This window comes from Mustela nivalis (assembly GCF_964662115.1).
Source record: "Mustela nivalis genome assembly, chromosome: 9".
NCBI classification, from domain to species: Eukaryota; Metazoa; Chordata; class Mammalia; order Carnivora; family Mustelidae; genus Mustela; species Mustela nivalis.
In genome coordinates, this window is record NC_139028.1 from 117,951,926 (window position 1) to 117,976,887 (window position 24,962).

General features: G+C 63.0%; 1 protein-coding gene across 1 annotated transcript in view; it reads right to left on the minus strand.

Moving 5' to 3' along the window:
• Positions 1–878: 878 nt before the first annotated feature.
• KCNQ1 (potassium voltage-gated channel subfamily Q member 1) overlaps positions 879–24,962 on the minus strand; it is a 307,094-nt gene continuing 283,010 nt past the window's right edge. The window contains exon 16 of the mRNA XM_082749162.1: positions 879–2,067. Coding sequence (XP_082605288.1) covers positions 1,843–2,067 — 225 coding nt within the window. The 3' untranslated portion in view covers positions 879–1,842. The remainder of the gene's footprint in view (positions 2,068–24,962) is intronic.

Genomic DNA, 24,962 nt, shown 5'->3' on the forward strand with positions numbered 1-24,962 from the left:
CCTTCCCCAGGGGCTGAGGAGCTGCCGGGAGACGGGCAGTGACCACATGTTCACCACGGCAGGTGGTCAGAGTTGCCGCAGGGGGAAGCCCCGGGGCCGCAGGAGCCCTGAGCAGGAGGTACGCCCACCGGGGCCAGAGCCGTGGGCTGGATCCGTGGCCTCAGTGAGCTCTCTGAACCCTGACCCCGCCTCTGGGAAGTGAGTTCCTATTCAGCAGCTCCTGGACACTTGCCCCTAAGCAGGCCCTAGGGGTCCTGTCCACCAGGCAGGAAGGGAAGGTGGCGGGACCCGGGAGGAGGTGGGGGGCGATGCCCACAGGTAGGCCGGCAGCGGAGGGCAGGGAGCCCTCCCGTCCGCACCAAGCCCTGAGGCCCCACCTCCAATGCTTGACTGGGGACAATGACCTCACCGGTCAGCCCTGTCCCCTCGAGGGGTCCCAAGGCCTGGAGGGGCTGCCGCTCGTGAGCGGCTTTCAGGAAGGGCTGGCTGCCGGAGGAGCTGGGCCACAGACCAAAGTGACTCGGGTAGTGGTGAAGGGGTGAGGGCCGGAAGAGGCGCCCACAGGAGCAAAGGCCGCAGGGCAGGCCTTCGGTCCTGGCCGCGCTCTCTCCCTCCGCTCGGCTCTGTGGACAGAGCTGGCCTCGGTGCAGGCTAGGGGCCGGGGCAGAGACCGCCGGACCTCAAGGTGCTTCCGGGTCCCTGGGGCGGGGGTCCTCTCCCGGAGAGCTGGGGCTCCGGCCTCCTCCCCTTCCCTGGGTCGGTGCAGACGGCAGCGCGGGCACTCGGCGAGGCGAAAGCTGGGGGTGTGTCTCCACGGGACAGGGCTGTCCCGAAGATGGTCCTCTCCCTCGAGAATCAAGACAAGTGCAGGCCCGAGACCAGCTCCGTGACTCCACGTTTATTAGGAAAAGCGCCACAATTAAGGGTCAAAATCACACCGTGAAACTCATTAAAACACAGATTCCAAATCACCACAAATTATTCTGATTTCTGTGAACTGAGATGCCCAGGAGGAGCCCCGTCTCGTGCAGGGACTGTGACGCCCCCTTACGCCTGTCCCACGCTCAGCAGCCGGCCAGGGGGACGGGACAGTTCTGGTAGCCTTCTAGCTGCCCGGACCCGGTGGGGAGCTGCAGTGGGGGCTGTGCGCAGGGCAGGGGTCAGTGGGAGAAGCTGCCGGTCCACAGTGGGGGACAGTCCACCCCCGCGGAGCACTACAGGCACCATGGCGGGCCGGCCCTTCTGCTGGAGGTGGTGGCCTCAGGGTCCCTCATAAACCTGGCCTCTGAGCCAGTCTCTGCAGGTGGAGAGCACGGCCCGGGCCTGGATCGCCGGCACCCTCGGTGTGGCACGGGCTGGGCCTGCCCTGCCCTGCCTGCCTCCTCCCTGGGTCCTAGATTCGAGGCTGAGGGTGGGTGCCCACAGACCCTGTCCTGACTGTCCTCCGTCTCCTCCCAGGAGGCCCCCTGGGGCCTGCTCACACCTGTGCTTTGTCAGCCGTACATGCGGGGACCAAGCGCCTAGGATGCCCGGCCCCCCGGGGTCGAGACTGAGCCCTGCCACTGTGTCCCAACTGCCATACGGATCCTGTGGGGGTCATGGTCTCGAAGCCGAGAGGAGGCCCCCAAACCCAGCCGAGGTCTAGTACCCGCTGGCTGGAAGGGGAGGCCTCGTGACTCCCCAGGCACAGCCTCTCAGGGCGGCGTGGCCCATGGGGGGGTCTGAGGCCCAGGAGGGAGGGGCTGGTGACCTGGGGGGGCGCCCCTCCCAGGTGGGAGGTGGGCTGGGCCGAACTGGACTCCTCCGGCCCTGCCCTTGCAGGCCTGGGGTCCCAAGCCCCCGTCAGGACCCCTCATCGGGGTCCCCGCGGGGCACAGTCAGCTGCTCGTAGGTGGGGAGGGCGCCGCTGGGCAGGAAGAGCTCGGGGCTGAGGGAGCCGCAGGGGGGCGGCGCCTGGGCCCCACCCCCGCCGGGGGTCCGCTGGCCCGGCCGGCCGCCCTGGTGCAGGGAGAGGAGCTGGCGGAGCATGTCGGTGATGAGCACCAGCCTCTGGTCCAGCTGGGTCACCTGCGGAGACAGGAGCGGGTGAGGAGGGGCCGCGGGTGCGTAATGCCGCTGGGTCTGCGCCCGCTGAGGGCTGGGGCCGGGGAGGTGCCGGGGAGCCGGGCCCAGGGTCCCTGCCCACGGGAGCCGTGCACGGGCCTGTGTGTGTGCGGGGAACGAGTGTGTGGGTGCGCGCGGCCCTGTGTGCGTGTGTGTGTGTCCGCGGAGAACCCCCCCCCCCACCGCAGGTGGAGCGCGTGATTCCTGCTGGGTGGGCTCGAGGGTCGTAGGGTGGGGTCCGTCTTCCGCTGACCCCGCTGCCCCTCGCGGCAGCAGCACTGTCTTCGCAGGGAGCCAGAAATCCGGACCCGTCCACCCATCCTCCAGAGGTCAGGCCGAGGAGGCCCTGTTTCTGGCCTTGTGGCCAGCCCCGCTCTGAACACTGGGGCTGCCGATGGAGCAGATGGGGTCACCCTGTGGGACTGGAAGACGCAGGCGCAGCATGGGCTGGGGCCAGGGGACGTGTCCCCCGCAGCCGCTGCCCGGGGGGAGGGGTGCGGGGCTGGGAGTGCGGGGCCTGAAGGCAGCCTGGGGCAGTGCAGGGCATCCTGGGAGAACCCAGGGCAGGGGACTATCAAGCGAGGGGCCGCTGGGGCAGGGAGTGCGGAGACCGCGAGCTGCAGGCCTGCGGGGTCCGGAGCGAGGGTCGCTGTGTGCATCAGGGAACGAAGCAGGCCCTCTTGCAGCTGCCAAGGGCCCCTGGAGCACGGGACGGCCTCGGGACGGTGGGGGGGCGGTTCTCCCTGAGGGCTCTGCCCAGGGCCAGCCTGCTCCCTGGGACACCCCTGGGCCCACTGTTGGCTGCAGTGCCCCTTCCCCAGGACCACGCAGAGCTGGGGGCTGGCTGCACCGCCCGGGAAAAGCTGCTGGTGGGCCGAGTGGCCCTCAGCCCCATGAGGGCTGGAGGTCAGGAGCTGGGTCCCCAGGGCGGTGGGCTCCAGAGGTGGGTGTGGCCGCCGCCAACCCTCCAGCCCACTGCAGATGTTGAGCTGCAGGGGCGGGGAGGGGAGAGGCTGGCAGGAACAAGACGAAGAGGGCTCTCTCCCGAGAAGCGGAGGAGTCCCTTATCCCGAGTCAGGCAGGGCAGGATGGGGGCCGGGCGGGAGGGGGGGGGGCCGTGCCCTGCCAGGCGACGCATCTCCCCAGCTTTGCAGGGCTGAGGCTGGTGCAGTCTCTGCTCCTTGCTGGTGGCCCTGGGTATAAGAATTGCCTGTCTCAGGCCCCCTGGGAGAGCTGCTCATCTGAGGCCCCAGCACCCGGGCCCAAGGGACCTGATCCTCTGTTTTCCCAGATAAATCTGACGCGGGAGCCCAGGCCATCGAGAGAAGGGGTGTAGGACTTCTCTGGTCTGGCTCGGTGGGGGGGCCTGGGACCCCTCAGCTCTCCTAGCCCCCAAACTGAGAAATGCACTCCAAACCACAGACACAGACACAGACCCTGAGGCCCCAGGAGTAGAAGGGCCTTGTGCCTGGTCACCAGCTGGGACCCCTGGCTCTACCATTGCACCCCTGCAAGCCCCCCTTGCTGGGCTCCTGTGCTGGGAAGACACGTGTGTCAGGCGGGGAGGGGTCAGGGCAGCTGGTCGTGGGAGGGGGTGAGAGCGGGGTGGGGTGGGGTCCTAGTTAAGCTCAGAAGGCTGGGTGGACACAGTGAGCAAGGCCGGAGGGGGCATGGGGTGCGGGGACTTGGCCCTAAACCTCATACCTCTTCCTGGCCCGAGACCCCCCTGGGGTCCCTTCATTCTGCCACCCGTGGGCGCCCTGGGAGGCCCCCAGGAGGTCGCCTGGGCTCCTCAGGCTCTGCACAGCAGTGACTCTGACGGAGGCCTGTGCAGGTGCGGCCGGGTGTCGTTCGACTGCGCCGGCCCTGCTGGGCGTCGGTCGGTTTGGCATTAATTAGAGCACGGAACACGTTACAGAAGAGCATTTGTGGTTTCATAAATTTTCACTCTATGGCACTGGAACATCTGTTGGGGCCCCCAGATGTGTAAGTGGGCACAGAAGCCTTTACAGGGTGTTCCCGGATAAAAAGGAAACAGAAGTGTGGCTGGGAAGCTGGAGGAGCGGGGGTGGCTGGGCGCGGCGGAGGGACAGGCTCTGTGGTCCTGCCACGGCGCTGTCCGGAGGACTGTCCTGGGGCAGGCAGGGGTGTGGTGAACGTGGGGTGGGGGCCAGCCTTCCGGACCCCTCCCGGGCCGTCCCCTGTCCCTCCCAGAGCTAGGCCCCCTCCTAGAGCTTGGTGGTCACACTTAGTGCCAGCCCCGTCCCCCCAGGGCTGCCCTGGGCTCAGCTGCCGGCTCTGAGCACCCCGAGTGGGCCGTGCATGGACCCGCCCCGCAGCCCCCGACCCCCTCAGACACGCTTCTGCTCCCAGGACCCCCTCGGCAGCCCCTTGGCCGGGGTTTCCCTCTTTCCCTCAGGCCTGGGGGCTGAGGAGGGCCTCAGCCAGCGGGACAGGTGGGTCGCTCCTGCTTGGCCTTGGGACCCGCTCCGCCCCTTCTCAGAGAGATGACCCCCAAGGTGACCTTGTCCCCTCGCTTCTCCGCTTGAGCGCAGGGTGCTTCCCCCCCATTCACACGTAGGGGGGACGCTCCGTGGCCAAACCCCAGTGGCCAAGAGGGGCACCCACCTGGCGGGTGCCCAGGGATGGCAGCCCCATGCGCTGGGCCACGACGGTGCTCCCGGAGCCACAGGGCAGATCAGTTTTGGGGAACGCGGACCTCACGGTTCCTGGCAATCTGATAGAGACTAAAAGGACGGGCCGACAAAGGGCCCTTGTTCCCCGCCTCGACTCACCAGATTAATAACCACAGACGACACACGCGGGCCTCCGAGGAGAAAAAAGCAATTAGACTAACAGCTAGGGAGAGGGCCCCGGGCGGCCGGCGATCAAGCCCGAGGCAACGGGGCGCCTGTGTGATGTGGTTATGAATTTGTTTTCAAAAGAAAATCTTGAAAAAGAGTCTTTCAAGCGAGATTTTTACAGGACCTGCTCAGCCTTGATTCTGGCTTTCGACCTGCTGATGGCCCTGGCCGCTCCGGGGGGAGACGTGGAGCGCTGGGGCTGGAGGGAGGCACCCGTGGTCTCCTGGGTCCCTGCTGGCTGCCGTCTGGAGGTGGGGCGGAACCTCCTCCTGGGACACCCTAGAGCCCTCTGCAGGGTCCCTGAGCCCTCCTGTTTGCAGACTGTCCTGGGCCCCCTGGGCTGCAGGGAGTTGGGGGGCTTCTAGGAACAGGAGCACAGAGCCCTAGGTAGCAACACCCTGGCACGCACACCGGGGACACGCTTGGTGACGCAGCCGTGATCACTGTGTGCGTCTGCTCGCTGGCTCTGCCCTCGCTTCACCCTCCCCTGCACTCCCCATCCCTCCTGCAGGGCCTGGCTCTCCCTGGCGCCCCTGCCCCTTTCACAGACACTGAAGGGCCGGGTTATGGGGGTGCCGTAGGGCTGCCGTCGGAATCCACCAGGTGGGTGATGTGGCCGAGTTCCGGCTGTGCCTCTGGTTGGTCGCTGGAGACACAGCTGGGGGCAGGTCTAGGAGGGGCTCATGGGAGGGGTCCCCGGGGCCATCTCTGGCCAGGCCAGGAGGGAGCCCTGTGCTGCAGAGCTCAGGACAGAAGCCCACCTCCCCTCTGCAGGGCCCCAAAGCCCCAGCAGTCCTCAAAGTCTAGTGGTTGAGTGTGGAATCACCCCTCCAAACAGAGTTCAGCAGAAGCCCCAGCTCAGGGCAGGACATGGGGTCTCAGGAGTGAACTGGCGTATAGGGGTGTGTGTGCCCGTCCCGTGAAAGAGCCTGGACACACCAAGGGGGAGTCTTGGGCTCTGCTGGACCCAGGGAGGGCTTGGTCTGAGAGGGGGGACCCCCACACTGGGCCGCGGGGCCGGTGAGCAGATTCCAGGAGGTGGTCCTGGCCCCTTACGCAGAACTTCCGAGTTGTCTGTCCCCATAGCCTGCCATGCTCGTGCCCCCCTCCTATGGGCATGGCCCCTGGCCTTCACTCTGAAAGCTGCTGCTGGGTCAGGGAGGGCAGTGGGGGTCAGAGGGACCTATAGCCACTGCCCCCTGTGCCTGCCAGCCCATGTGGGTGACGCTGAGCACCTGTGCCCACCGAGAGAAGCCACAAAGACGGAGCACTGGCTCCGTCTGAGTTCTGCCTGCCCAGAGCCCTCTCTGCTGACCATGACCACAGGGCACCCTTGTGTGACAGGTGTAGGCCGCTGTCCATGGGACCTCTGGGCCAGGCTCAGGTCAAGGACGCACCTAGGACCTGCCCATCAGCCCCAGGCTGAACTCAGACTGTGAGAACACAGCCTCCTGCACCCCAGCTAGGTCCTCCCACCTCTCTGGGCCCATCCTGTTCCTTCTGAAGTCTCTTCATCTCGGAAAAAGGCTCCAAATTCAGCATCCTGCTTGGTGCTCTGTCTGTCGGCAGAGCCTGGGGGACTCCTCCATGGCCCAGTCCAGACGAGGCAACCAAACTCTCTTGCTGGGATGGGTGCAGTAGCCCGCCAGCCAGCTTCCCTGCCTTCCCCAGCGTGCTTCTACAGGCCTTTCCAAATACATGATGGGTCACGCTGCTGTCCCGCTCATACCCTCCTGAACAGTCATCCTATTGCCAGAAGACTGAGTCCCTGCGTGGTCCGCGGCGTGCCTCCCACCCCCGCCCCCCGCCCTGCGTGGTCCGCGGTGTGCCCCCCCCCCCCCCCGCCCCCTGCCCTGCGTGGTCCGTGGCGTGCCCCCCTGCCCCCGCCCTGCGTGGTCCGCGTCGTGCCCCCCCCCCGCCCCCCGCCCTGCGTGGTCCGTGGCGTGCCCCCCAGCCCCCCGCCCTTGGCTCTCTGGCCTCCCTTCCTTCCACCCTCTTGATTTGCTCCACTCCAGAGCGCTGGGCTGGTACACGTGGTGGCCTTTGTCCCTGCGGCTGCTGCCGCAGGCATCCGTCATCCCCCACCCCCCACGGTCTCACCAGCGTCACCCACCTGAGGTCAACTCTTTCCCTTGCCACAGCCCACCGATCCCCCAAGAGCAGCCCGTATTTTCCCCAAGACCCTGGTGTGTGTGTGTCTCTCACTGCAGTCAGGCTCCAGGGGCCCCGAGCCTCTGCCCTTCCTTGCCGGCACCTGGGGGCGGACCGAGCCAGTGCTTCGCTGCCCAGCAGCTGGACTCCAGAGGCCCCCAGGGAAGGGGAGGGGGTGCAGGGTGCCTGTCGGCCTGCCTGGGGCAAGCTGTCCTGGGATGTCCTGCCCAGCGGGCAGCCTGGCCGGCCTGGAGTGCGCATGTAGCCCGCGGTCCGCCCCTGGCGCTGGGCCTCTGACTCCTCGGGGCTTGGGAGCTCCCCTCCCCCACGGCAAGAAGCTGACAACAGCACCCATAAATCACCCTTTCGTTAGGGCTGGTGGGGCTGGGCTGTCTTAGGGAGCTGGGTATGAGTGGGAATAGATCACAGCGCTTCATAACGTCCTAATTTACGGCAGGAGACGGTGTAATTGTGTTTATGACTTTGTTTTAGTGCTTTAGCTCTTGGAGAAAAACCAACCGTGTTTCTAGCGCCGGAGGATTTACTGCCAGTCCCAGGCCTGCGGCCCTGCTGGAGCTCTCCATCCCGCGACAGCCGCCGCGCACCCATCGCCGAGGGGGCGGCCACAGGACCGGGTGCGCATGCGTGGAGCCGCAGGGGGTGGAGGTGGGCCTGGGGCCCCTGGGGGCGGTTCTGGGGGTGTGCGAACCGGGAGGGCTGCGCACCACTAGGTTCGGATCCCAGCGGAGGAGGGCTCGGGCACCGGAGGGTCTGCCCAGGGTCCTGTCTGAGCCTGGTGACCTTGGCCAAGTCCCTTGGCCTCCCTGAACCTGTTTGCCCACGTGACCTGCAGGGAGGCCGGTGGAGCCTCCCTTAGCAGGTGGTTGCGAGGCTTGGAAGTACGCAGGAACCCTGGAAGCAGTGTCTGGCACTCATGGACCTCCCATGCAGTGTCCCATGGACAGTCCTCAGTGATTCCCGCAAGCACGTGTTCCATGGTGCCCATGTGTGGCGCAGACCACCGCCATGTGCAGGAACGGTGCTTGCGGGTGTACACTGACCTTTCTGGGCCATGGGAGACTGGTGCTGGAGAATGCATGAGCTGTCCTAGGTGTGATTTTACACAAGTCACCAACCACTAAATCATTCCCGGAGCTGCCAAGGGTGTGAGCCGGTCTACCAGGACCTCTAGGCCCCTGGGCCTTTGCATGTGCCATGCTGCTGGGACAGAGCAACTCAGAGGCTGAGCAGGAACCCCACCCCAAGCGAGGGGCTCTGTCAGGGGCCAATGTCTTCTAACAGGGATTTGTGGTCACCAATCCATGTCCTTCTGCCTGTCTCCCAGGGCCCTGCTTGGCCAAGTCCAGGCCAGGGTTGAGCCTCAGCACAGAGTGGGCAGCAAACATGGCAGCCACTTGTGTCTTGGCCCCGGGACTGGTGTCACGGTGGGGTTGATGACTTGGCACTTTGCTTAGATGAATCTTTCAGAGGCCACAGACCAAGGCCCCTGTCCTAGTGTCTGTCCCTTGCATGTCCGGCTATCTGGGCTATAGGGAGGAAGGAGGCCACGCTGTGGCAGGTGGACCGAGCCACTGCCGAGGTCAGCCGTGTCTCAGCTGGGTCCTCTGCAAAGCGTGACCAAATGGCTGAGGACCCAGTCAGTGCCACCCTATCCCAAGACACTTCCAGAGGCCTCCTACTGCCGACTGGCCCTCACTGACCACCCCTCAGGAGTGCAGGATGCTTCCCTCCAAGAGAGCACCATGACAGGGAGAAGGGCCTTCTACCAGCCCTGCAGACACCTGCCTGCCCAGGGGCTGCCTTGCAGATGCCTGGGTCTCAGGGAGCTCAGCACTGCCTTGGTTCAGGCCGACGGTGGCCCCGGGTCTCAGGATCATTGCACCTGTGTTCACCAGGCCAGCACAACCTGGCCCACGCTTGCACCCAGCCCTAGGACCTGCCTTTGCACAGACACCCCCAAGTCTCAGCCCTGGCTCTGTGCCCTCCCCGAGGCCTCGGAACCTCGCCTCCCCCCACATGCATCTCAGCATAGCAGGTCACGGAGAGAACTGCACCCAACCCCGTCCTCCCGTCTCAGGGTTGGTGTGGGCCTCCCATGGTGCCCTGGTGCCCCAGAGCGCATGCCCTGAATTCCACGCCTCTCCTCTCCTTCTCTGACACCTAGCCCAGGCTGCCTGTATTCTTCGCCGGCATCATTGGGTCTCGTTGGGTCTCCTCTCCCTGGCAGGCTCGGCTCTCTCCCACTCGGCCTGGAGAGCTACTAGGCTGAGCTGCTCCACGCTGACCTGAGCTAGCGCCCTCTGCAGAATTCCCGGCGGGGGCATCCCCCTGTGCAATGTAATCTGCAGCCCCCTCACTCAGTCCTCCCAGACCCCCTTCTCTCAGAGCCCGAGCACACACATCCCACTTGACCCTGCCCCAGGGCCTTTGAACTTGCTCTTCCCTCTGCCACCACGTTGTAGAAACTCCACTCACATGTTGAGAGCGACCTTCCCTGACCTTTTCAGGCAGGAGCCTGCCGACTGTTTTGCGCACCGTTCTGTCTGTAGCCCCATGACCTCCCAAATGTCCTTGTTTGCTGATTTGCTTGCTCGTGGCCCCTTCCACTCCCCGAAGGCTCCTGAGGCCAGACCTCAACCACGCTGTCACTGTGGTATCCCTAGACGGTCTCCCGGAGCCTGGCATGTAGTGGGTGCTTGGTAAGTACACGTGGGGTGGAGTTAGTGCTCTGTGAATACTCGCTGGATGAGGACGTGAGGCCCCCCGACATTCCCCTGGGGCCCCAGTGCCAGGCAGGAGGGGCAGAGGTCCTACAGGCCCAGTGCTGGCTCTCTCCCTGGCTGACACTGCTGGCCAGGCCTTTTCATTGTCATTGATTTACAAGGGCTCTTTGTATATTAAGGAGGCTGGTCCTTTCACGTGTGCATCACAAATGTGATTCCCTAGCGTGCTGTTTGTTTTGTGCAGTGGTTGATGGCAATCATAATTATTACTCTTTGTCTTGCTGCACAAAAATCTTATCTATTCATTTGCTTTTTCACGGAGTGCGAGTCATCTCTCTTTTCCTTTACGGTGTCTAGATTTCTGTGCACACTCGGAGTGTGCACAGAAATGCTTCCCCATTCCAATGCTGAAACATTTTTTCCTGGTGCCTTTTTGATTTATACTTTATCCGTAAATCTTCGATCGGCGTGGGACTGATTTTGAGCGACAGACCATCGCTGCACCACACTTTGCCGAATAACCTACCTCTTCCCCACCGAGCGGAAATACCCTTTCTACGCGCTAAGCTCCTTGTGTCTCCAGCTACCTCGCGGTCCCCACGAAAACGTGAGTCATGGCGGCCTCATAACCCACTCTGCTCTCAGCTCTCAGTGCACGCTTTCTGGAGGCGAAATGCCTCGCTGGCCCTGCCCCGGGGGGCCGGCAGGACAGGCTGCGAGGGGCGGAGCATGGACCGGCTCCCCTGGACAATACCCTCTGCCCTTGGCCCCTATAGTCTGAGGAATCTCGTTCTTCTGCTCAGAACTGGGAGAGGTCTGTCCTCTGAGCTCTGAACAGACGGCCCACTCTGGTGGCTGTGGGGCACTACGGGGTCCGAGCCCATCACCCACCATGTCAGCCCCAGCCTCGGCACCCCCGCATCTGTGCCTGCTTCTGCTCCACGAGGAGTACCCTCCCGGGTTCCCACATGGCAAGTGCCCTTAGCTCATCTATATTTCTGTGGTCTCCTCCAGGAAGCCTCCCCGGGTTCCGTACCAGAAGCACTGACCTGCCTCCTAGACCCTGGCCTCCATCTGCCTCTCCTCTAGACCTCACACCTGCTTCTTTCTGCCCCTCCCCGCACCTCCACTGCCCCGGGATGAAAGCCCCACAGAGTCTGCGTGTGCTGCGTCCATCGACACAGATCCTACTCCTGGACCCTCAGCCCCCTGCCCTCCCCCCGGGCCCCCCTTGGGGCCCACACATCCATGGCCCCACCGAGCCCTGCCGCCGCGGCTACGTGTGGACTTCCGGTAATGCTTGAGGGAGGAGAAGGCTCCCGGGACATGGGGGGGGGTCAGCGGCAGAGTCAGAGGACCCCAGAGGAGGCTGGGAGGTGGGGCCAAGACCCAGAGCCACCAGACGGGTGGACGGGGGGTAGACGGGAGACGCCTGGGGGGGGCTCGGGCCTCCCCGGCAGGCCGGGCCAACCCCTAGCCGGGCCTCCGGGGGGTCCTGCCAACTGAGGCCAAGCAGGGGCGGCCGCCTGCCCTGCCCACGTCCGGCAGCCCTAGGCCGGGCCGACGCAGCCGCCCTGCTTGGGGGGGGGGCGGCGGGCGAGCGGGAATGTAGGGCAGCCTGGAGACGGAGGCTGGAAGCGAGAAGCCGTGTTTGTGTTGGCGGCAGGGAGGCCCCACCGGCACCGGCTTCCCCCCGCCTCCCCTCCTGCACTGCCCCTCTGACGGGCCTCGAAATCCCGGACGCCAGGGGCACGCTGGGCAGAACACTTTGTACCTGGAGCCAGCGAGTGCCTGGCCGCCAGTGCCAAGCCCCGGGCCGGGCGGGAGGGTGACACCAGGCCCGGTGACGGCTGGCAGGTGGGTTCTATCTGCCATTGGACTCTCAGGCCAGGCCCGGCCACCCCCACACCCCCACGCCGTGGCACCAAGCCCGCCAGCCTCCTGGGCACCCAGCAGTGCCCCCTTGACGCTCAGCTCGCCTTCCCTGCAGCTCTCCCTGGCCAACGGGCCTCCTCTCGGTCCTCACGGCCTGTCTTTGCCCCCAATGAAACCCCTATAGGTCTCCCCACTGCTCTCAGGATAAAGACACAGCCCTGCCTTGGCCACAGGACCCCTCCGCGGTGTCCTGGGTCCACCTCAGTCCCTGCCCCTTCATGCCCCAGGCTGGCTTCTTCCAGTTCCTTGGATGTACCATAACTCTCCCTGCCTCAGGACCTTTGCACCAGCCGGCCCCACTTCCTAGAAGAATCCAGTCCTCTGCCCAGCCCGCAGACCCTTCTCATTCTCCTGGGCCCGGGGGTGGGTCTCCTTCTTGCTCCTCCTGGTCCGCCTGCCGGCTCCTCCCTGCTCTCCTTGCCTAGTAGCCGGCCTGGGTATCACCTACATTAACATCTCCCCTCCCAAAGCAGGGCACTGCCAGGCATCCGTGCCTCCTCACTGGCTGGGTGACTCTGGGCCTAACAGGGAGGGGACTGTGAGTCCATCCTGCAGCGTAGGGCAGCTGTGGGGGATCGTGTCTGAGAATGGGGGTCTGTGAGCTTGTGGCTGGGTCTCCTGGGGGCAGGGTCCAGCTCCCCTGGACAGCCCCTTGGGCCTGTGAAAGGCCCCAGTGTGTCCCCTGGGTTCCTAACACCTCACGGACGCCTCTGACCACTTCCCTGCTCCTCAACATTGGCTGCCACCCCCAGCCTGATGCATGGCTCTCTCGGGCCACTCGCACTGTCCCCGCTCAGCCTGGGGCCACATCCTCTCTCTGAACACTCGCAGCAGCCTCCCCAGCTGCTCCCTGGTGGCACACGCCCCATGGCCTCGTCCCCAACGGCTGCGGCCCGTCAACCGGCCTCAGCCTGCAGGCGAGCGGCCGCAGGGCCCTCTCCCCGGGTCCCGCTCTGCCTGGACGTGGTCCTTGTCCTGAGATGACAGTTTGCCAGGTTCTGTGCGGCACAAGGGCTCTTCGAGAACACTGTCCCTCAAAGGCGAAAGCGTCCCCTTGACCAGGACCCCCTGCTGGGGTCCTCCCCCCACCAGGTTGGCGGCACAGGGACAGGCCCTTGGTCCTGGCCCCACTCGTGCGCGCGGCGCCGAGTCCCTGTGGGCAGGTTTTAGTGCAGACGGTGACATGAGGTTCCGTGGCTCCCCACTTCCTTGTTTTCAACTCAACACAGGTTTGAGGTCGCCTTGTGGGAACATGTCCCATGGCTCCTCGGGGTGGCCACATGGGGGTCCTTCTCATGGGACTTGGGGGGTGTCTGCTCTGGGAACCGGTCTTCTGGGGCCGTGGCCAAGGCTGTGCTCTGCAGTGGCCCTTCCATGTGGCCTCTACCTGCCCTTCTGCTCCCGCCACCGCCTCTTTGCCCCAGGGGCTCACAGTCAACCTTGGAGCCATAACCCTCCCTTCTCGGTGAAGGTTTCTGTCTCTTTTACTCCTCTCCTGGGCGGAGCCTTCCTGTAGGTGGGGGGGCTCCTGGGACCCCGATTCCAATGTGTCCTTGACCCCAAGACCAAGCCCTGACTGAACCCCTCTGTCCTTCCACTGTCTCTGCCACCTTCCCTGTCCCATAGCTTCCAAGAGGGATCGCTTCTGCCTGGCTGCTCAGCGAGGCCACGCACCGCCCAGCTCCCTGGCCGCGTCCAGCCCAGGGGTCTCCCCGGACCCCACCCGCCAGCCCCCTGCGGGTCCACTCACTGCCCGCCGTCCGCTGTCCTCCCCAGAGCCCCACCTCCTTCTCCGCTCTGCCCCCTGAGGACCTGTGGGTAAGGAGGCCTCTCCCTGGCCCGGCCGGTCCAGCTGCGGTCGGAGGCTGCCCCTCGGCCAGCACCCGCCCAGGTCGGCCCCTCCCCAAACGGCCGGCATGGCCCTCCCTCCGCAGCAGACACCCCATCCCCCACAGCAAAACGAACGAAGCCCTCTCTCGACTTTGCCCTCAGTGGCCGTGGTCGCCGGTGTCTCCTGGGCCCAGGCCCGCGCAGACCCCCGCCGGATGACGCCCCCTGTCTGCGCCTCTCGGGGGGCTCCCTTCTTAGCCAAAGGTCAGGCTAGTGACGCTGGGGCTCCTTCCGCTCACACCTTTACCTGACCCGGCCCCAGAGGCACCGGCACGGCGAAGGCTGCAGAGCCCGGGGACCCAGCAAATGCGTCCGAAATCTGTGCCTCCTTCCGGACGCCCCTCCCCACCCCCACAGCCGTGGCCCCGGGCTGAGCCGCCGGCAACTCCTGGATGGCACAGCGGCCTCCCACCTACGGTCCCCCAGCCACGCTTAGGCCCTAGGAGAAGAATGTCAGAAAGGGGCTCACCAGGCACTCAGCACCAAGGCCAGGTCACTGCCGAGGCCTTGAGGCCCAGCACAAGCTGGTCACCCTCTCTCTGCTGACTTTGCTCCATCCTTGTGGGCCTTCTGGGGCAGGCTTCCTCCTGCTGCAGGCCCTTTGCACCTGCTGCCTGTGAAGAGGGTCTCAATTCTACAGGCTTCAGGCTGCCTCTGTCTTCTTTCAGGTATTTACTTAGATGCCCCACTCAGGGCTGCCCTGGCATGCCCGTGACCTAGCAGCTGTCCTGTCCTTGGCACTCATCACTGTTTTGCTGACTTGTCTCCTTTGCTGTCTCTGTTGGCTCCCTGAGGGCAGAGCCCCTGCCTTGCTGTGTCACAGCTGCTAGCCCAGGGGCCGGCACATAGTAGGTCCTCAGGGACAATTTGCCGAAGGAGTGACCAACCCCACCCCCCAGATGCCAGAACTCTTCAGGACAGCTCCAGGGACAGGGCGACCAGCAGAGGGGCTGAGGGCCTTGGCCTGCCTGAGCGTGCAGGCATGTGCATGTGTGTGTGTGTATGTGTGTGTGCGCACGCGCAGGCTTCCACCAGAGCTGTGCTGAGAGCTGCGCTGGGTGGGGACACTGGGAGCTGGCACCGAGGGTCCGGAGTTGGTCGTGGGGAAGGGGCTGCTGGGAGAGCTAAGGAACAGGCTGGCCACCCTCCGTCCCCGGGGAGCCCTGCCTGCCCTCTAGGGGCCGGGGCGTCCGGCCTCACTGCTTTTCCCGCCTTGGTCCTGGCCTGGAGACAGCAGCCCCATGACTCAGCAGCCCAGGCCCGGGCTGCAGCTGCGGCTGACCTAGACGGGCAGGCAGCCCCTGGCCCCCGGGCCCCCCGGCCCCCGGGCCCCCGGGCCGGGACCCAGCACAGGGCCGCTCCCCCCACCCCCACTTCCTGCTCACGCTCCTAGGACAGGATTCCTTGAATCAGTCTCCCCTGAGGTGGAACCAGGTTGGAGAGTGGGGCCCCAGGGCTCTGGGCTGGGGTCCCAGATGGGGGCTGGGTGGCCAGGCCTGGAATCCGGAATCCGGCCCCTTTCCTGGCACCCGGAAGAGGCTCGGGGGGAGGGAGAAGTGGGACGTGCCCGACGGCAGGGCCGGAGCCCCCTCCCGGAACCTGCCTTCCTAGGGAAGTCACGGGGGTCTCCTCCCCTATAGGCTCAAGCCCAGTGTCCTGCCCGGAATCTGAGGCCCGGCTGGGGGCTCGGGTGTGCCTTCCGCACCTCGTGCAAAGACAACACCCTCCCCGGCCTGCTCCCTCCTGACTTGTAAGGCCCAGAGCCCTGAGCCAGAAGGCCCCCCGCCTGCCCTCCCTTTGCTGGGTGCCGGCTCCCTGGGCAGGGCCTTGGCCTCTCGGAGGTGAGCCTCGCGGCCACGCTCTGGGTGTTGCTACAGCGGGCACGGCCGCCCGGGGCGCATCCCTGCGAGCAGCGGCAGCCCCAGCAGAGTGGGGACAGGGCCTCCCGGAGGCTTGGGCAGGGGCGGGAGTGCGCGAGCGGCTCTGTGAGGCCTCACATCTCTGGCTGGTGCTCCAGCTGCTGAGAACAACTAGGGACCCTGCAGGGCACCCTGGCCTTTCTGGCCTGTGCTGTCCCTCCAGGGCATCGCAGTGCGGTGCCCCGCACCCCACCTTCTGCCCGCCGACGCTCTGCCCGCCTACACCCTTCAAGTCCCTCATCCTTCATGGCTCGGCTTGGGGTGGTTCCCACGTGGCTGGCTCTGGGCATCCCCCCAGGACCCATCTCCTGGGGAGGGGTGGGTCTGGGGGGCTCGGGCGGTCACTGGGGCACCTGGCAGGTGCTCCGTGTCCTGTGGGGGAGCGGACCTGAGCCTCCGCCCGCCCCTGGCCCAGGTGCCCAGGCCCCTGGGGCTCCGTGGGGGGTGCAGCTGAGCCCCAGCCCCCACCCGAGACCGGCTGGCTGGGAAGTGGGTGAGGAGGTGGGGGAGCAGGGTGGGCGGGCAGGAAGTCGCTGGGGCTCCAGGCCAGGCCCCGAGCGCTCCAGCCCCATCTGGACGTATTTGGCAGGTCCTGTTCTCTCTCCGCTCCCAGATTCCCTCCTTTCCAGGCAGGCGGACGTTCCCAGCCCTCCCTTCCGCCCCGCTCCCTGGCCCCCCTTCCCCACTGCTGCCTGTGGTCTCGCCTGGGGCCCCGCGTGTAGGTCACACTGGCTCGCCTGTCTCGCGGTGGGGCACAGCCGACCAGGCCTGGCCACGTGCAGACATGGGACGTGGCCTTTGGTCGCCTCCCCAGGCTTGTGTTGTGGCCCAAGACAGGGATGGGGGGGGTTGCTTCAAGAGGCGATGGAGGGTCCGATCTGAGCCACCGATGAAGGCGGTCTGCGGAGAGCTGCTGGGGGAGCACACAAATGCCCCGAGTTCCAGGGGGCTGCCTGGGGCTGTGTCCTAAGAGGTGGGGCTGGGGGCTGGGGGCAGGTGGGAGGGGCCTGGCGCTCAGCCTCTGCTCCCCCCCCCCCCCATGGACCCCAGAGGAAGAGTAGGAGGGCTGCAGAAGGCCATCCAGGCCAAGAGAGACAGTCTCTGGACACAGGGGCCTCCCTTAGCCCAGTTCCCTGGGATCTTAGGGCCCACACTAGCCCCTGAATAGTGGGCACTGCAGGGCACAGGCCCTGGTTCTGTGGCTCTTGGGCCTCTAATATGCTAGCTTCTCCAGAAGCCCATAGGCCCCCCACCATTGGAGACTTAACGAGGGGTCAGGTCCTCCGTCTTCCTACGTGGCCAGCTCCCGGGGGCTCCTGCGGTGCTGAGGGCCGTCACATGCACCCTCGACCCAGAGCTCCCCCTAATCCCCCAGCGGCCATTCCACCAGCCTCAGGACTCGGGGACGGGGGGCAGGGGGGGGGTGCTCCTAGGAAAGCCCGGAATGCTCAGAAGGTGAGCGGAAGGGCGGGGAGGCCTCCACCCAGGAAGGAGGTCGGGGGCTGGCTGGGGGCCCATCTGGCCCAGGCTGACCTGAGGGCTGATGAGAGACTCAGGCCCCATCCTGCGGCTCCCAGCCCGCGCCCTTCCTGCTCCTGGGGCTGGGAGGAAGAGCTGCTCGGAACCCGGGCCTGGGTGGGGGGGACCCACGCGGCCCAGACTGGGTGTGGTCTGGCGGCCTCTAGCAGGACCCCGGTCACCGACTCTCGCGGCCTGCAGGTTCCCCACTTGTGCCTAGATCCAGGGGCCTCGGAGATCATCTCAGCTCTGGCGGGAGCCCCCGGCCTTCTGTCAGCCTGAGCTAAAGACGGGGGGTGGGTGCCCACTGATGAGCCTTCCGCTGTCCCTGCGGCCCCCTCTCATGCGGCCCCAGCGCTCTGGCTTACCGGCTCGGGTCCAGGGACCCCCCAGTGCCAAGTGTGCCCATGTAGCTAGAAGCGCCTCCTTACCCACTCTTCTGCTGTTCCCAAGCCCGGCAGCACACCCTCGCCGGCCCCTCCCGAAGCCCCTGCTCCTCTGCTGACCATCTCCTTCCCCCACCGGGCGTCGTCAGACCGCCTGCTCTCCCGCACCATCGCTCCTCCGTGATGGAGTTTTCTTGCCGCCCGCAGCAGCCCGCTGCCCACGGGTGCGATCTCTGTCAACCCCGGAGGCAACTCCTCAGCCTCTCAGCTGTCTCTGGGCTTCACCTTGGTGTTTCTCAATCACTTGCTTATGTTGATTCCTTATTGTTGCAGTTTTAGACATTATCTAGCGACCGCCTGACATGGAAGAGGAGAGATTAAGATTCCATTTTCACAACCTCTGCTCCCAATATATTGCAGTTCTAGGCTAAATAAATATTTAGTGGGGCCCCTGGGTGGCTCGGTTGGTTAAGTGTCTACCTTCAGCTCAGGTCACGATCCCAGGGTCCTGGGATCGAGCCCCATGTCAGGCTCCCGGCTCAGCAGAGGTCTACTTCTCCCTCTCTCTCTGTGTTCTAAGTAAATAAATAAAATCTTCTAAAAAACATATGCCGTTTGCATTTTGTGTAAAAATTATGGAACTTTATGTGCCTACATAAATGAGGTTTTCAGCTGAGTCATGTGGTCTCCTAGGATTACAACTTTTTGTTTTCCCTGGGGTTAAGAATTGCCTTCATGTTTTATTTAACTTTTTTTTTCAAGATTTTATTTTTAAGTAATGTCTACACCCAACGTAAGACTCAAAATTATAACTCCGAGATCAAGAGTTGCATGCTCTACTGACTGAGCCAGCTGGGTGCCCCTATTTTGCTTAATTTTTAATGCATCTGTCACTAGCTTATTCTTGAACTTTCTGCCAGAATTGTAAAATTTCTATTCATTCACTTGGGAACATCAGCAATCTATCAGCTTTTATTTTTTTCTCCTAGAAGTTTTTTTCTTACAGTCCTTGGAGGACTGGTTGCTCTTCAGGTCTGCTGGACAGCAATAATACTAGAACTTCTTTCCCCCTCATGTTAGGAATTTCCTTGGCTGGCCAGTCCCTATCTATCTATCTTTCTTTCTTTCTTCCTACCTATCATCATCTATCTTTTGGTGTTGCGTTCTGCTGATTTTTGGAGCCTCCTCTTCTCTTTCTTGGTTTTCCCTTAAATTTGTTGAAGCATATCCCCAAGTAACTTTCTGAGAAAAAGGATGTGGTAGTAAAACTTTGGTCCGTCCATGTTTGAAAATGTCTTTAGCCTACATCTGAGAGCTGGATTGGGTGTAGAATTCTAGATTGGAAATACTTCCTTCCCTCGGAAGTTTGAAGGCATTTCTTCATTATATGCTAGCTTTCTGCATTGCTGTTGAAAAGTCCAATGCCGCTTGACTTGCTATGCTAGTATGTGACCTACTTTCTTTCTCTGAAAACTTAGGATGTCCATTTTCTGCTGGTGTTCTTAAATCACAATCTTGCACCCGAGTGAGGGCATTTGGGGGTTTAAGGAGGGAAGAGGGTAGGAGCATTACTTTTTAGCATCAAAGTGTTTGCTGAATCCCATTTGCTTTTGTCACGATGCCTCGCTCCCCGCCCGCGACCGCTCCTGGTGTCCCCACACTCAAAACCTCTCAGATTTAGCTTCTCCAGGGACTGAGAAGCTTTGTCTTTGGCTGGGCGGGCTTCATGGGCCGAGGAGGTGGTGGTGGATGGGTGATCAGGGATGTGTCTGCTGCTCAGACAATCTTCAATAAATGTCCCCCTGGTCTGCAGTCAGCACTCTGGAGGCCACCTGGGGTGCCTGACCCTAAGCCTGCCCAGGGTTCTGGGCTGGGAGCATTTCCCTTATCAGTGTCTCTTGCTTTTGCCAGGTGTGATGTCTACACTCCTGGTTTCCATAGGTCCCTCTGCTTCCCCATTTCTAAACTTTGGTTGACAGTTTTTGGTGTCTTTCTTGTCTTCTGATCACTTTAGCCTTGTTGATCTGCATCTTAAAACACTTAAAATGCTGTTACTGTCATTTTGATGGGGCTGGGAGGGGGTAGAAGCGAACACATGTGTTAATTTGCCATGTGTAACCAGAAGTTGTGCACGAACTTCTCAGCCCTCCCCGTCTGGACTGTGGTCCCTGGCACCCATGGCTCAGGCATCACTTCCCCGTGAGTCCTGTCCTGACTTCGAGTTTTCCTCTGTGGGGGCGGGTACCCCTGCTGAAGCCTTCCAGCTCCTGGGACCCACATTCTCCTGGGTTTTCTCCTCCAAGTCCCCTCTGTGTCCCTTTCTCTGCTGGCCGTTGCCTGGTGGCTGCTCTGTAGCCAGACACTCCACGGCTGTGCCCTCTGCTTTCTTCACCTCCAAGATCCGGTTCCCACCCAGTTCGATCTAGCCTCCAGACTGCCTGGAGAATTTGTTCTGTGCAAAGATGGTACATTGTCCCGATAGCTGTTTCTCTCTCTCTCTCTCAACCATGAATTAAATGGAGTAGAGCTCCGGTTTCTCAGGTGCCCTTGTAGTGACTTGGGGATGTGTTATATTCTGGTCAATGGAAAGAGGAGAAGCTGAGGCAGATCCCTTCTGCATCAGGTCTTGTCTCTCCTTCCAGCTGCTGGGATGCAGATGTGATGGTGACCGTGGGAGCCACCATCAGGGACCATGAGGCAGAAGAGGCATCTGGCAGACAATGAAGCGGACGGAGGGCAGGGCCCTGGGCTCCCCCGCAGGGCTGTGCACACCTCAGCCCTGCGTCTCCAGGGGTGGCCAAGTTCTCTCTGGGTCAGGCTATCACTGATGTCATTGTCTTGGCAACAGCTGGGACCAATCCCCTTGCCCCCCACCTAGTTTGTCAGCCCTGCCAACTGCTTCTCTGTGCCCCCCCCCCCCGGTGTCCCCAGCCCGGTCACATGGCAGCTCAGATGCATGTAAATCAGAGCACACCCCCTCTGGGCTTAGAGCCTCAAACCCCCTGCACCTTCCCACCAGAGTCCGTCTCTGGGGGTGCCAGGCCCGGATCTGGTCCTGCCAGTGTCCTACCCTCACCGTGTCCCACTAGCCAGAGTCCTACTGGCCTGACGTCACTGTCCCCTGAGCCAGCCAGGTCTTCACCCCAGGACCTCAGGACTGATGTCCCTGGCCCTGTAGTAAAGGTTTGTTGGATGACACAGGGAACAGTTAAGCAAGTGAGTCAGTTCAGCCTTCAATATCAGAAAGTAGAAGAAGCTTCCAGGGCTCTGGCGGGGTCGGAACCTGGCCATCAGCGCCGCGGGGTGTCGGGAGGGTGGAGCATGGCTTGGGCAGCCCTGCCTCTGCCCCCGGGGCGCCCGTCTGGCTCAGGGGCCCCTCCCTCGGGTCCCGCGGCGGCCTCCCGGCTCCCTCACCGCGGCTTTCTTCCCCCTGGTCCCGGCCGCTCTCTGCGTGGCGCTTGTGGGCTTCCTGCCCGCCCCTCTCCGGACCAAGCTTCCTGAGAAAGGGGTGTACGCGGCCTCCCCAGCACCTGGCGCGGCTCCCGGCACATGGTAGGTGCCCAAGTCCCCGGTCGATGGATCGGGATGGGAGCAGATACCCTGTGTCCCTCTGTGTGCTCCCGGGGGGCGCACTAGCCGCGGGCCGGGTGGGCCGGGGGAGCCCCCCGCCCCCACCCCGGAGCCGTCTGCGCGCTGTGGGCACCTGGCCGCCGGTCGTGGGAGCAGAGGGAGGAAGGGCTCGGAGGCCAGGCCTGGCGCAGCCTCCCACACGGCCGTCCTCCTGAGTTTCCGTGACTGTCTGTGCGTAACCGCACGGCGGTTTCCATTGGTGCTGCCAAGTGGCGGCTGCCGGCCCTGGCCACGGGTTCTGATCCCCAACAAGCCTGCTCTCTGTCAGGCGGCCCTGGGAAGCTGGGGAGCGCTGGGGGCCCGAGGGGTTAAGCTGCCTCCACCACCCCGCTCTCAATTTCTCAATTTTTCAAAGGCTGGGCCCTCTTTCCTTCCAAGTCACAGCCGATGTGAAATGTAGCCTCAACATGCAGCTGACACGAAAAACAATAGCATTCCCCCGCAGAGGTTCTGCTGCGGGCTGGACGGCCCCCCGCCCCCCAATAATTACTCAAGGCATTGGCATGAGCCAGGCCTGGTTAGGTAACAGGCTGCTCGCTCCGGAGACGTGTAACTCCCAGGCGGTTACACATGATCTCCACAGACAACAAAATCGTTTCCAGGATAGCGGGGAGGGCGAGGCCTCGGGGAGAGGGTACGCGGGCAGGAGGAGCCGACACCGGGCCGGGGGGGGGTGGGTCCCCGGGATGCAGCCTGGAACTTGGGAGCCGGGGAAGCGTCTATGGGAAGTGATTGTCCTGCTCCTCTCTGCTCTGACTGCCCCCACCCGCACCCCCGTCTCCGGAGCGAGTGGCCACCCTGGTCCAGTCCGTTACCGAGGAAAGCACAGGAAAAACTCATTCATACTGAAGTGTGAATGACTAACTGTGTTGGGAGAAATCCCTCCTTCTCTGCAGAAGATAATTCATTGTCTATTTACTGTCCGTGGCCTCATTGTACACGACTCCCTCAAGGGCACGTCCACATACTTTCCCCCGGGTTCCCAGCGCCTCGTACATAGCAGACATTCAGAAAATATTTGTCGAAGACAACATCTAACCCAAAGAAGGAAGCGCCAATGGTGTCGCTTCAGGCACACGGGGTGGGGCCTCTGGCAACAAGTGCCGAAGGGATGCTGGCGAGCGGACATTCGTGGACGCTCGTGGACGCTCGCGGACACTCGCTTCCCCTCGGAGCCTCTTTCTGACACCGGGGCCTCCGGAGCTCTCGCACAGGACACGCCCGTTTCCCTGGAAGGATGCTGAGCCGGGGCGGGTGGAGGAGTCGGAACGTGTGGGCTCGGAAGGCCCTCCCTCCCACCCCTGGCCGTCCAGGTCTGCGCTCCAGCGGCGCGGCAGCGGGACCAGGCCCAGGGGCCCAGTTCTGGGGCTGCAGAGGGAGGGAGGCCCCGGTGTGGGCCCGGCCTCGGACGCACCCCGGGGAAGCAGCTGCTCCCACCATCTCTGGGTCCTGGCTCCGGACACAGGATACCCCTCTCTGGCCCCACCCGACCTCTGTCTCAGGCCCAGGCTGCGGCCAGACGTGCCGCCTCCTGCACCGACCCCAGGCAGGAACCGCCATGTGAGCAGTGGAGCAGGCCCGCAGCTCCCGGGCCCCTCTGCCGGGCAGTGCCAGCCTCTATGGACACCTGGCTGTCTTCGTCCCTAATGCCCCCCACCTCGCCCAGGCACTCAGGCCACGGGAATTTCCGGAGAACCTCCGATGTGCCAACACAGGGGACCTGGTGGCCAAGGTGGCGTGATCTATGTACCCGATTGGCACGGCGCCCATCCGGTCAGACCAAATATATTCCATAGCTCTGTGCGGCCATACCCAATGGGGTGTCCCTATTTTGTCTCCTGTCCCCTAGGTGGCACGGGCACCCCTTGGTGATGCCAGCTCCCCTGAGTTTTGTGGATGCCCAAGCCCCAGCTACTGCCCTGCCACATCTTCCTGTCCTTCTGTGGCCCGTGGATGGCCCGGTCCTGGCTCACTGTCCTACCCCTGCAATCTCTTGCTGGTGACCCTGTCCTGTTCCTTCTTCAGAAGTGCCATCCCTGGGGCGCCTGGGTGGCTCAGTGGGTTGAAGCCTCTGCTTTTGGCTCAGGTCATGATTTCAGGGTCCTGGGATGGAGTCCCACATCGGGGTCTCTGCTCGGTGGGGAGCCTGCTTCCCCTTCCCCCTCTGTCTGCCTCTCTGCCTCCTTGTGATCTCTGTCTGTCAAATAAATAAATAAAATCTTTAAAAAAAAAAAAAAAAGAAGAAGTGCCATCCCTGCTGCCCTCCAACGTCCACGGCCAGCTCACACTCTCCTCTGGGCCTCATGCCCTCACTGCGTGCGAACCGCCCCATACAGGCATCTCAAAGACCCATCACATTACCCCCCACCGTGTTCCTGCCTGGGGATCACAGCAGCCTCCCTGCCCCCACGGCAGGGCCAGCCACAGTCTGGGGGGAGGGCTTTCCTGATGAGGTCCCTCCCCTCCCCTGACCCCACCACCCCTTAAGGCTGGATTTGGGTCCCTAAACATCTCCTGTGTCCTCCTTTCTTCTCAACCCCTGTCCTCTCTCCCTCTCCCCACCCTTACCCCAAGGACCTTGGCCATGGGCCCTCATCGGTCCCCCGGTCTCCCCTGTCCCCTAGTGATCACGTCACATTCCAGCGAGACGGCGGCCCTTCCAGGGAGCGGTAGCTACCCATGGATGAGTGTGGCCGGGCACAGCCACCCGAAGGACACACTCACTCTGCAGCTCATGATGAAGGAGCACGTGGGGCCCTGTTCATGCCCTGCCCCCCACAGGGGACAGCAGCTTTTAAGACTCCCCTCTAGCGGGTGCCACAGCAGCCTTAAGAAGTACGCACGCCCTGAGACGCCCCCATCGATCAGCTCAGACATCTCTCCTGGCAGGGAATGAGGATGGAGCTCTTGCACCCTTTCATGACTCTGGGGCCTCCCGCTTCCCCAGATGGCCCCCCTGCTATTTTGACTCAGTCCACAGTGATCCGTGCCCAGTGCCCGGCTCCCTTGGAGCTACAGCATCTATGCTTCGCCACCGTGTTTTCTAGTGATGCCTTCATCAGCATGGTGCTCTGCACTTTTGGAAGCTCTGGGGCCCCAGGTCTGCTTCTGAGACCACCACACTCCTTCTCCTGGAGGGCCTCCCCCAGAGCTGCTGCCCCTGCTCGGGCCCGGGCTGGGGCCACCCTGCCCACTTCTGGAGCCTCCTCCGTCCTGGTTTCTCCCACATTCTCCATAACCTCCAGAGAAAAGGCGTGGAAAGAAAATTTTAGGAACTCGGAGTGTCTGAAAATGCCTCGCCCTTTATGGTTACATTGGCTGGGTATAGAATTCAATTTTCCTTCAGAAGTTTGAAGGCGTTTCTGTAAATCTCTACTGGGGACAAGGACAAGGTTCGGTAGATCACCTGTCAGTTCTTTAGGAAGATTCCTGGGAGTTCCAGGGTGGAAGGGCCTGAGCACATCAGCTGCCCTATCTGGCCCCAGGTTTCCAGCGGGCCCTTCCTCTCAGTTATGGTCCCCCCTCAGCCTTCTCCCATGTCCCTTCCTGGAATGTCTGGCATTTGCGTGGCGGGCCTCCGTGGGTTGACCCCATGCTTTCTGGATGTGCCTCTTATTTTTCATCTCTCTGGCTTTATCTCACTTTCTGGGAGATTTACTTCAATTGATCACTGAGGATTTCTTTCTTTCTTTCTTTTTTTTAATTCAGCGGTCTATTTTACATTTCTAGGGGCTCTTTCTTGTTCTCAATTTGTTCCTTTTTCATAGCATCTTGTTCCGGCTTACTGATCACATGATCTGGAATTTCAGAGTAATGTTATAA